The following is a 12,232-nucleotide window of genomic DNA, read 5'->3' on the forward strand; positions in this document are numbered from 1 at the left end:
CCCCCCCCCCGCCCCCTCCTCACAAGGTTCAGGATCGCGTCCACTCTAGACTCTCCCAGATGTTGATGCCTCTGGCTTGGCTCTCCCTGGCAGCTACAATAAACTTCTCTCCCATACCTAGAAGCAGTCATGGCCTTTCCTTTTCATTTCTTTCTTTCAGAAGTTTTACAAGATGAGGAAGACTGCAATATTTTAATCCTGTTGCATATGGTTTAAGAAGGTGGGGGTGGTTATAGAATCCTGAGCTTTGGTGGCCTAGCTTCTTTGGATAGAAAAAAAGATTCTATACTGCATATATACATACAAAATAACCACACACTGAAATCACATGAGTACATTTAACCATCGAGAGAGGCAAGATAGTGACACTCATATCTCTGCAGACAGCATGGGCCTTTGGTAAGAGTTTTCCTGTAAAGGGAAGATGTAGCTGGTAAGCCAGTTTGCTCAGTTTATCGCCCCCACTTCTTCTGAAAGAATGAATATCTTCTCTTTTTAGCTCCCTTTAAGTCTGCTTTGCATTTGGGTGGAGGAAGGTAAGGGGTCAAGGTGAAACCTTCTTTCTCAGGTGTGGCTCCTAGAATGAGAAGGGAAAATGAAAACAGGGTGTAGTCTTTGACAGACTGGAGAAGCAGTTTGCAATTCTGTGAACGTAGATTAGCATTTTAAAAACCACAACCCTGGAACAAGCCAGGTATGAAGGTCCTATAAGGAATGATTATAAGTCAGTAAGATCAGGAGTGAGTGCAGACAGACTTGACGTTTTAGAAAGGCTGAGAGTTCGGTATTTGCATTGATTGATCTAGTCTGTCAAGAATTGGGGGTGGGGGGTACGTGGGCTAGGAGGGGGAGGGGTGATGGGAAGCGGACTTCAGGATAGAAGCAATAGCTAGTTCCTATGGCTTGCAAGCCTAGAGGCAGGAATGGGGTGAGTGCCCATAAGGAGTGTAATGGCTAAGGATGGCTGTGTGACTGCCTCCCCCGACTCCCAGTAGGATGGGGGAAGCAGAAAGAAGTGGAGAGTTTTGCAGCACCCAGGAGCCACCATGTGTATCAGAAGGGAAGAAAAATCAGAGATTGGGAAGCTAGGTGTTGTCATCCTGGAGAAGAGATAACTGGGGGAGGGAGGTGTGGCTACGAAGGAAAGCTGAAGCAGCTTTACCTCGCTCAGGAGGAGCTGAGGTCTACAGTTGGACCAGAAAAGGGCTTTGTGGATACAGTAGGGGCAGAGCTGGAATCCTGCGGTCCAGAATGAGGGCGGTAAGGAGTCCCACGTGTCCAGAGCCGCCTTGCGCAGGCGCAGTGGCCTTCGCATCCGGTAGGTCAGCCGGGTGGCACCCACCAGTCGCTACCCCGAGGTGCGAAGCTAAGGGACATGTCCCAAGGCCTCAGGTCCCTCCCTCCTTACCCTGCTGTTCTGGGTGCTCTGAACACCAGTGCAGCCTGCCTCCTCCCTCTGCGGCCTCCCTGACTTGGGCTGACCTGCAACCCTTAATGTGATCTTTCTGCTGCCCCAGGAGTGTCACCATTGTCCTGCACTAGGGCCCAGATTCCTCTCCTCCTCTCTCCTAGGTCCCAGGAGGGTGATGCTGGAGGACCCATGTGCTTTCTCTTTATTGAAGTCCTGCTACCACAGAAATATTGAAAATTATCATTTAATACTGTGGGGTTAAAGAATATAATATACCATCTTTTTGTCTTGTGACATACTTAAAAAGTTTTATTTCCCTTCTTCTTGTTTAAAAATAAATCAGACATTTTTCTGAATCCCTCAAAAGGACTGTGGAACCCAGGAATTACCCTAGAGAGAGGTGGAGCCGACACCAGGCTGTGTGGCAGACTCTTTTCTCTCAGCCTCCCAGTCACCCCTAGACCGGCTTCCACCGGCCCTAGTTTGTTTTCTTACCCTCCCCCACCCCCGCCGCAGCCCAAGACTCATCCTAAAACCAACACCCTGGCTCAACTGTGACAGCTGAATCTCAGAGCCCACTTCAGGGAGGTCCTGGCTTCGACGGCAAGAAAGACATGATACAACGCGGCTGGAGATGAGAGGAATCTGGGGTCTCACCCGAGATCCTTCCACATAGGCATCTGTACCATCACAGGGAAGGCAAGTAGGATTCCTGCTCCTTTCTCAACCCAGCTCCTCCCTCGGGTGACCACACCTGGGTCCCCAATGGCTTTGGGAAAGAAAGAGAGGCCAGAATGCAGAGCTGTAGTGTCTGGACCCAGGCCAGCGGCTGAAGGTCTTCACAGTTCTTAACCGAGTCCTTGCACAGATGCATTGAGGCGGCATTTTCTAAACGTGACTAAACCACCACATTACATGGCACAGAGGGATTCAGTAGTGTTCCCAAAGGAACAGCCCCGTGACCCAGAGAAGTATGTCTGTGGTCCTGAACTTCTCAGAGTCCAGCGTTGTATGGCGGGTTAACCCGAACGGTGGTTTTGAATAGCTGTGGCTTTCACTCTAAGACCAGAGTTTGGAACCTAGCTCTGGATCAGGTGTAACTCGGGCAGTCAGCCTGGATTTCCCAGCCTTCGCGTCTCTGTTTCCAGCCCAGCTGCAGCTATCACGGAGACCTCCTATATCCAGCCCTGAATGACACTGTTCCTTGCCTCTCAAGGAGCATGTCGTCCTTATTCTCGAGGAGCACCAAGAGCCTGGTGAGAGAGCTGGGCAGGAAGGGTGAGCTGGTGCCTGTGGACAGCCTGAACAGCTCACAGCGCCTGCGCCCCTTCTGCCTGGTGAGGAAGAAGCGCAAGCGGTACCTCTGGCCTTGGGACACACCCCTCATCCCTACAGACTTCTCCCTCCTGGATGTACTGGAGCCTGGCTGGCCTGACCCAGGTATCTTCCGAGAGGCTACTGCAGAGTGAAGTGGGACTCCCAAGGGAGGCAGATGAACGTGCAAAGACACTGAACAGGCCGCCGCTGCCCTGGTACCCAGAAACCCCTGGGTGAGGCTAGCAGGAGCATGCCACATAGTCATGTCCCATGGCTGTATGTACGAGAGAAAGGCTCTTCCCCCGCCCCCCTGTTCCTCCTTGTAATATAAGCAAATCATTATTTGGTTGTTATTAATTTTCTAAGAGTACAAAACAGTGGGTTTCATTATGGCATTTTCTTTTTAACAGACTTTGTTTTGTTTTATATTTATTTACTCTCTGTGAGTGTTGTATGGTGGGCATATGTGTGCCGCAGCACTGATGTGCAGGTCAGAGGGCAACTTTCAGGAGTCGGTTCTCTCCTTCCACCATGTGTGTCCCAAGGATCAAACTTTGGTCCGCGGAGTGGCCCTTTCTGCCATTTCACACACATATATTAATGTGTTCATATTTCTGACCTTTGCCCCCCCAGCCCTCCCCCTCCTCTTGCTGGTCTCCATCCTCCCAGGCAGTGCTCCTTCTGCTTTCATATCACAAAGATGCCCTTACTCCTGCTCTCCCCTCCCCCCTTTAGATTTCTTCCTCTTTCTACTTTCATGCCACAAACATACATACACACAAACACATACACACACACACACACATTGCCAAATCCGCCTTTCATCCTCAAATCCCCCCTCAGAGGAAGCCCTGATGCTTTCTTCCCTGCATGTAGATGAGGATATTGAGGCTTTGAGAGCTCAGTGGCTTCCGCATGGCACACACCATGTATAGGCGGTGGCAGCCATTTTGAGACCTGACTGAGGCCAAAATTGCACCATGAGCCACCCTGCAACCTGTCTCCTTACCTTGCCAGGCACTTGTAGCTTGTGCTTCTCTCTCCCTCCCTCCCTCCCTCCCTCCCTCTCTCTCTCTCTCTCTCTCTCTCTCTCTCTCTCTCTCTCTGCAGAAGTGAACCACAGCAGGCCCATCTACACCTGGGAGAAGGAGGCAGGAGGATTGACAGGGGCTGTGAGTCTGAGCGCTGGGCTGCAGGGCCAGGTGACCGGAAGCGGCAAGACTACCTGCCTCTCTGCCTTGGCTGTGCAGGCTCTCTGGGTCTCCCCTTGTACCTGGGAGATGCTGCTTGAGAAGAGGTGAGAGCCAGGGCAGCTGGACTCCCAGATGGAGACCATGGGCACAGTTACTCGGGGTGTTAGGGCAAAGCCAAGGATGCCGCCAGCCCACCGCCCGACAAGGCACAGGAGACAGTAGACCCATGGGAGTGAGTAGACCCGTGGGCCCACATGTAGACTCGGAGACTTTAGGCCAGAAGCATCCAGGGCTAGGAAACTAAGCTATAGAAGTGTGTGGCAACAGAGAGTGGTGGAAACTGCAGCAAACTGGAGACACCTGCCTGAAGCTGGTGACTACTCGGTTGCTGCCAGGTTTCCCAGGTTAGCAATCTGGGTCCTTTTCATCCATTTTAATAATATCTCCCAGGTGTTTAATCTCATTTGGGCCATGTTTGGATATCTGAAACCTTGAAGAGGACTGTTCCTGGCTTTCCCAGTTTCCACCTTTTCAGGTGACCACCACTCACTTTATAAAACAGACCTCTCACCGCTACCACCACCACCACCACCACCCTCGCCCCAGGCCAGCACATTGTTTCTCCCTAGCTCCTGAGATCAGTGCAAAGAGCAGCAAGCCAGGAAGGACTCCCCAGCTCCACAGATACCCCTCCCAGCTCAGATCTTCTTTGCTTTCTGCATCCTCCAGGAAACTGAGGTCCCCTAGGCCCTCCTTCCTCCAGGAACTACAGAGCCGGAAGGAGAGGGAGAGCCTATATGTGGTAACTGAGGCTGTGGAGACCCTGCAAGATACCATACTTCAGAGCCACGGCCAAATGCTAGGAGCTGGACAGCTGTCCCTCCTACAACTGGGCCATGTTCAGGTATGTGGTGTGTCAGAATGGGTACATGGTGGGCAGTGAGGTTGAAGTAATGAATGTCATCAACCTCATGAAGATGCTCTATCTAGAAGTCTCCCTACCCTGAAGGGGAATGCAGGCCTTGGAAGATGACACGGTCTCAGCTCTGCCTGCACGTGTTTTACTGAGGTTTCTCATGTTCACACCCCGTTATCCCCTCTTTGCCTCTGTTTTGAATCAGGGTCTTAGTATATTGCCTAATCGGGACCCAAATGACCTCCTATCTCTACCTCCCAGGTACCTGGTGTTACAGATGTGACGCAGGATAAGCCCCTACTCCATTATCATGGGTCTGAAATAGTACATAATCACTGGTTTTGTTTGAGTTTTTCCGGATGAATCCTGCATGTGTCCTTCACAGTAGGAGGCTTTGCACACGTGGTTACAAACATCCATTCTTAGGTCATTTACTTCAGCCTCTCACCTGGGAAGGCTGACGTCACATGAACAGTCTAGGTTCTGGGACTCATTGTCTCCCACCTATGAGCTGCAGGCCCAGGTGGCTGATCCCCTTAGCAGGCCCACGAATGCAGGTGCTACAGGTAGGTACCACTTTCAGGGAAAGCCTCCTTCCCAGGATGGAGGACTGCCTGCAAGCACTCAGCAGACCTCATCCATTCATCCCGATGATTCCAGGAGGTGTGTCTGTCAAGTCTGTCTTCTAATCCCGAGAAAACCAGAACACAAAGCAGCTCCTGCTGAGAACCACACTGCCAGTAAGAGATGGGGTTCAAGTTCAAGTCTGATATGTGTGTTCAATGCTTATTTGGCCAAGCCATAGAACAGCAGCATAGCCTGCAAATGCTAATTCTAATCACATGCATTCTAAGTGCCTGTTTCGATCACAGGCCCTCTAATCACGTGTTCCTAAATCAGTCTTCTGACCCAGCTCAGGCAATGGGGCAGGCAGCTGGGACAAAGACTGCATCTAGCAATTAAACATTTATTGCTGATATTGCTATGGGGTCCAACTTAGATCCTCACAACTCAAACACCAGGTCAGTGCAGAAAAGAAAGGTTTATTGTAATAAAGCCACTACTGATGGATGAGGGACGAAGAACAGACTCATGAGCTGAACTGCAATCAGAGAATGTTATAGAGCATTTAGGCTTGAAAATCACAAATACCTGTGCCAAGTTACAGTTACATTTTCCAACAATGAGGATCGGGGCTAGGGGCAACATTTATTTGTGGTCCATTTATCCTGTTATCATTGGTTGGTTTATTCAACTGTGGCGTGGTAACTTGCCTGCCTTTCTTGCCTCAACTTGTCCACCAGCATGCTGGTTACCCAGGTGCACATCTGCCAAGCAGATGTCAGTTACCCAGGAAGGTCTTGGGAACTTAAACTTTATTTGACTCCTATTCAAAATGGAAGTTTTATTCAAAATGGCTTCAGTTTGGTTCCTTCTTACAATATCTTAATCCATGGAGATACTAAGTGTCATAAGACTGGGTTCTAGATTGCTAAAACTAGGGTTTTCCCAGGCCACAGCACTTCGTGCCACAACCCAGAATCCCAGGAATACCAAGACCCCCAATTCTTTGCTGGCAAGTGAGGGGAAATTTAAAAAAAAAAAAAACCAATATTGGCAGAAAAGAAGAGAAGCATTTTACACAGAAGTCCAGACGGGAGCCAAAAAGCCCTAGTGGTAGACCACACAGTTTTCAGTGATCTGGTCTTTCTGTTTTTCCATTCTGGCATCCAATGTATGGCTTTCACCTCATGTGTCAACATGGTTATGGTATCTAGTTATCATATACATCCCAAACAACAGAACAGGGAAGAGGGAGCAGCACTCCCCAAACTTATACATGCAACTCTTTGTGTGTCCTGTCAGCCAGAACTTGGCTTTGGGCCATATCTTGGTGCACGATAACCTTGTTTGCTGATGAATGAAAATGTAGTTTTATTACTGGGCTGTGAGTAGCTCTTTCCTGAGGGAGTTGGCAGAAGGTTGTGACAATGGACAAACATCATAAAAGCCTAGCTGCCAGGGCCAACTTCCTCCCACTCCTTTACTTCTTGGTTGCCATGTGAAAAATGGGAGTAAGGGGCTTTGTGGCCGTGTGGAGTATAGATAGACCAGCCATATCCCAGTGGCCGCACCTCAGCATTTTCCAAGTTAGTGTCCCAAAATGAGTGTAACATATTTAATAGGGCAGAGCACACTAGTGTCTCTGGTGTGTGATTTCTTAGAACTTGACCAAGCAAGGTCCATTGTTTGAACTCTTGAGTGCCTTAGATTGTTTTCTAGAAACACCTTTTTGTTTGTTTGTTTCTTTGTTTGTTTGTTTGTTGAGACAGGGTTTCTCTGCCCTGGCTATCCTGGAATTCACTCTGTAGACCAGGCTGGTCTCAAACTCAGAAATCCGCCTGCCTCTGCCTTCCAAGTGCTGGGATTAAAGGCGTGCACCAGCTCTGCCTGGCTAGAAACACCTTTTATGCAAGTGTACTTTGTGTTCTGTCTGGCTTCACCTTCACTTACTTTTGAAGCCAGCCCTCCAGGAATCTTGTCATCAAGAACCTGGTAGTTTTCCTATCTGCCTCCAAAATTCATTTCCTGAAGCTTTTAGAGGATGGATGGCTTGCTGTCCTTTTCTCCTTGCCTCCCTCACAGGTCCAGGGACAGAGCCATGTGGACACAGAGAAAATGGTGAGCATCCCACAGGGCAGCGTACTGGCCTACAGGGTTCTGCAGCTGGAGGTGGAAGAAGATGGCTGGGGTAAGCCTATTTATCCCTGCTCCCTACCCTGCCCACCCCCTACCAGCAGACAGATATCAGCAAGCAGTGAGGAGCAGAGAGAAGATCCTACCTCCCCTGCACCACTGGCTGAGCAGTATGCTGATCAGGCCACCTAAAGACTTGCCTTTTATAGAATGCTGCTGTGGTCATGTTGAACACAGCTTATCCCTGCCTGCCCTGCAGAGAGGCCCTTGTTATCCCATTGGAACAAAGTCTCTCTGCGTATTTGTAGTCAGAAAATGAGCAGAGAGACACAGTGGACCTTGCTGTCCCATCTGGAAACTGCCTGGATGGCACCAGCTCCCAGCACTCACTCTGGCCACTGGATCTTTTTGTGTGGCCTTGGAGTGGGAGAAAGGGACAAATGGAGCAAGCTTGAGTAAACAAATGGCCACCTCCCTTCCTTGGAAGAGAAACCCAAAAGCCAAACATCCTTGGGAAGATTTGGGTCCCAATTTGGATCATGAAAGGGAGGTAATCAGAGGTCACAGACAGCTATAGCCAGCCATAAAACACATACTAGTTCCTGATAAGCACCATAAAGATACGCCTTAGATCAGAAGAGTTCCCCTCCCAGCCATACAATTCTGCCCTGTCACCCAAACAAATAGGTATTGTGTTTGAAAAATGACTTGCCTTGTCACCTCCCCCATTGCCCTAAAATCCAAAGAATCTCAAACTATGCTATATAGAAGTGCCAAGCCTTTTAGGCTTGGGTTTGAGCTCCTGTCCTGTAAGTTGGGAAGGTTTGTGATCCGAGGTCTGACTCATGCATGATTGCATCAGGCCCTGTAGTTCTTGAGCTCTCCTCGAGTTCCCCTAGAATTGCAGACACAACACTTCTTTGTCCCCATGGGAGGGAAAAGCATGAGTTCTGGAGCCAACCATCGTCACCCTGTAGCACTTTCTGTAGCAGGGCTTGGACTGCTTTAGGGTGTCCTGTAGAGTGACCCTGCAGAGTCCCAACCCTGCTACCCAGCAGGGCAGATGAAGGCTCTCTGACCAGATGTCCTGCTTCTTCTTTGGGTTTGTTTGTATTGTCCCTGCTCGGCCACATGCAGCTGTCCTTTACTTCCCTGAAAGAAAGCTCTGCAGGAACGCTGGGGTAGGTGAGTGACTACCAAGGTTGGTAATTGCCCTGGCATGGTTCTGTGGCCTCCAAATGCTTTGTGGTGTTCCTAGGCCATTGTGGAGGCCTCTCCTGAAAAGGTAAAGTGAGCCAGAACTACCAAGAGAAATGGCCCATTGGAGACTCATAACTGTTCTAAGCCCTGGTTCCCTCTCCTGAATACAGGAATGATGCTTGTCTCTCCAGCTTAGAGGATGAGAGCTGGAGCCTCAGAACCAGGGGTTCCAGAAACAGGAGTGTAACAGCCCTGAAAGAGAAAGCTAGGACAGGCTTTGCTCTTTCTGTGGGAGCACACTGAAAGGGGGAAGGGAAAATAGGAAGGCAGTAAAGTGACAGGTAGAAAGGCTGGCTGAGATCTGTGACTGTCACAAAATTAAGTAGCTGCCCATCTGGTCTTGACAGGTATAACTGAAGGTTACTTCAGTCAGGAATCAGGAGAGGAGTCTAGCTTCCACGACTTTCGGGACCAGGCAGTTAGCCAGTTGCAGGACCTGGTCACACTGTCCTCAGAGCAACGGGACACATTGCTGGGTGCCCTCCAGGAGCTACTACAAGACTACCAGGCACTCCAGGAGCTGGAGGACACGGTGATGAACCTGCTTACTAGACTTGGGAAAGACCCTAGATCTAGGTAGCCAGGGTGAGGGCAAAGTGGGCAGGAACAGCTTCACTGAGGTGTTCACACACTCTTCTAAGAATGTAAGGCAGGGCTCTGTATGGACTGTATCAGACCCTGAAGTCCAGACTCCCATTAGCCCACCCAGATAAGAAGACGCTGGTACAGCTAAGCTCAAGCCCAAACCCAGGCTCTGCATACTCCTGGGTTCCCAGAGGCAGGAGCAACTCCTTGAATGGACAGGGGCATTGAATGTGCAAACAGGGGCTTCTTTCTAATACCCTTTTCCTGCAGCTGGAACAGGCTCTAGACACAGGACTGCTGGTACAGCTGGAGGGCCCTGGAGGCTGTGTCTTAAGGATCCTCAAAGACTCTATAGACGACTTGTCATGCTTGAGAAGCAGGGCTGTCCTCTTCATTCTTGGAGCCCTAGCAGGTAAGAGTGAGGGTCCCTAACTAAAAGCAGATCCTGAAGGGTGAACAAGAGGGAGGACCCCATGCTGAAGCTTGGGCTGCTAGGGTGTGATGCCCTGGATTTGCACTAACAGTATGAACGGCCTTGATCCAATCTTCCCAGACCCTGGTTCCTATCAGTGGAAGACCTTGTACATGTGAAAGCCCTTTGTGTCTGACATTCGTTGCCTGCTCTAGGTAGTCTGTTCCAGGACGATGTAGTTTCTACCTTTTAGAATCTTTAGGGAATCTTTAGCTCCAGAGATACCAGAACTAGCAGAGTTGCTCCTTAACAAAGGACTCCTGAGGTGCAGCCCTCCATCAGAGTCCACAAAGGACACAACAGAGTACCTGGGACCTCCTCTACTTGGTAACCTCCCTTTCTTATGTCTCACAGCACTGAGTGAGCCCCAGCGTTGCCTGTTGGCCCAGTCCATAGAGAGACAAATCCTATCTGAGGAACTGGAGCTGGTGAGAGCCACAAAGGAGGGAGTGCTGGAGTGCAGGGAGGTGCAGGGAGAGATGTGGAACAGGTAGAGCAGCTTTGTAGAAAGATCTGATCGCCATTCCCCGAGAGCCTGTCCACAGCTCATTTGTGCAGCCCCGACTCAGAGGGAGCAGGCTCTGGGTCTGGCCTTGCAGCCTGCAGCTCTGAGCAGCCTTTTGCCGGGACTGCTTTGTCCTGCATCCTGAAATACTTTACACATCCATTTCACTCATGTTTTCTGACAAGCCTGAGACTATGAAGGGTAAGAGGATGTCCCATCCAACTGACTTCTCCATGGCTGGACAGTATTGGAATGAACTCATATATTTCTGGTGGAGCTAACTCTTGGAAGTTGACAGCTAGAGTGGTGGGCAGCCTGACAGAACAGTAAAGGCTGGAAGGCCCTGGGGAGTGCTAGGGATGCTTCATTGCAGCCAGCAGCTGTCAAGGGCAATGTCCACAGGAGTAGAAATGGGGTTGTACAACCCCCAGGATCAAGGGCAAGGATGCATAAGCATAAACCCCAAAACCACAGCTAGCTGTGGACACGAGGCAGAGACCCCTGGCTGCTGCTTGAAGGTAGATGCCACCACCCAAGGCCTAGGTGGTCCCTGCCGTCCCTCTGAGTTGTTTCTTGCAGGTGGCAAGCATCTTGGAGCACAACTGGAATCAGATGGAGGAAGCAACCTCTCCCCTCCCAAAAGGAGTACTCTGTGCTCTGAAGAGTGAGACTGTGGTCATCATCCTAAGCCTGGTGCAGGGCTGTGGGCTAGAGCTGGAGGAGTCTGGCTGCCAGCTCACCTGGGACCCTACAGCAGTGCCTCAGCTGTCTGCACTCTATGGGTGCCTCACAGGGCTGCAGCTACTAGCTGACCCAAACCCCCGGGCTTTCTAGGACAGTGCCTGAAGAGGAAACACTGATCTGTCTCTAAGATCTCATCTAATCTAGATCTCTGATGCCTGGCAGCCTAAGATGTCACTGACCCTCATTAGTGGTCACAGCTGATGACAGAGTTCCACCAGGAGAGGCCCCACACCACACTTAAGACTGGTTCCAAACATCAGAAACACCTATTCAGAACAAGCATTGAAACAGTATTCTTTCTGAGCAGTGCAAGCTGGCTGCAGAACAGTTTGGCTATGTATCTTAGGCAGCATAGTCCTCTCTGTACTCAGGTAAAACCAGCCATTGTAAATTCCCTGGGCACAAGAACTTTCTAAATTATATGTGACATGCTTACAAGAGTGACGTTATTGTATGGTGCAAGGAGAGTGAAGCCACACGGGGAAGTAGCTCTTCAGGGTAACAGGACTTTAGACAAGCTGTCCTGCCTTGCATTTCCTGCATTGACCTCCTTTGTCCCACCTGAAACATGACAAATAGGACAAACTGCTCAGGTTCCAGCCAATTGCACCCAAATGACTATACAATGTCAGTGCATGGGATAGAGTCAGGAGAGAAGCCAAGAAGAAATAGGAAGTTGGACCCTTCTCTGACAGACCAGGCTCTTCCTAGTTAATTATGCAGTACCTGAGTCAGTCTCAGCTTCTCCCTACAAGTTTCTTCTGTGACAGATTGTTTCTGGTAAAACCTACATTCTCCAACAAGGGTGCCCCTCACTGTGCATGTGTGGGACTTTTACAGAGATGGAAGATGGAACTCTGGGAAGTCACAGATCAGAATAGAAAGGGAACTAGAATTTGCAATATGGTTCATCCTCTTCTTGGGCTATCCAGCTGCCTTTCTGCATACCTCTTGCTTTTTTCCCCAGGCCCTCTCGTGCACCCATGGGTTGTCCCTGCTCAATCTAGTAACTTCTTCAACCCATTTCCTATTTCCACCCATCCTTCCAGACACTCAGGCCAAGTTTATTCTCCACTTTGGCCTTCACTGCCCCCACATTCAAATCACATCCTAATCTTGGTTGTTTCTCACA

The 12,232-nt window shown here is 49.9% G+C and overlaps 1 protein-coding gene across 7 annotated transcripts; it reads left to right on the plus strand.

Annotated features, from left to right (window-relative positions):
• Window positions 1-1,308: 1,308 nt before the first annotated feature.
• Window positions 1,309-11,997, plus strand: LOC116082137 (gasdermin-A2-like). 7 transcript variants are annotated; one of them, XM_031358946.1, is made up of 11 exons: window positions 1,309-1,358; window positions 1,928-2,110; window positions 2,560-2,851; window positions 3,839-4,025; window positions 4,651-4,825; window positions 7,484-7,589; window positions 8,672-8,719; window positions 9,142-9,326; window positions 9,650-9,791; window positions 10,206-10,279; window positions 10,936-11,997. In XM_031358946.1, exons 3-11 carry the CDS (start codon window positions 2,632-2,634, stop codon window positions 11,188-11,190), a joined length of 1,392 nt encoding a protein of 463 aa, XP_031214806.1. In that variant the 5' UTR covers window positions 1,309-1,358; window positions 1,928-2,110; window positions 2,560-2,631; the 3' UTR covers window positions 11,191-11,997. The 7 variants fall into 7 exon arrangements, with proteins under 7 accessions (XP_031214806.1, XP_031214803.1, XP_031214805.1 ...); XM_031358943.1 differs by having other exon boundaries at window positions 2,628-2,851; XM_031358945.1 differs by having other exon boundaries at window positions 1,928-2,851.
• The last annotated feature ends 235 nt before the right edge of the window (window positions 11,998-12,232 follow it).

The sequence above is a fragment of the Mastomys coucha genome, unplaced genomic scaffold (assembly GCF_008632895.1).
Source record: "Mastomys coucha isolate ucsf_1 unplaced genomic scaffold, UCSF_Mcou_1 pScaffold7, whole genome shotgun sequence".
Classification (NCBI taxonomy): Eukaryota; Metazoa; Chordata; class Mammalia; order Rodentia; family Muridae; genus Mastomys; species Mastomys coucha.

Bases quoted from the DNA above. Each gene is read 5' to 3' on its own strand.
- LOC116082137 (XM_031358945.1), top strand. From the start codon at position 2,632: ATGTCGTCCTTATTCTCGAGGAGCACCAAGAGCCTGGTGAGAGAGCTG. The intron at 4,826-7,483 runs GTATGTGGTGTG...CCTCCCTCACAG, and splicing joins TACAACTGGGCCATGTTCAG to GTCCAGGGACAGAGCCATGT. The intron at 7,590-8,671 runs GTAAGCCTATTT...GGCCACATGCAG, and splicing joins GGTGGAAGAAGATGGCTGGG to CTGTCCTTTACTTCCCTGAA.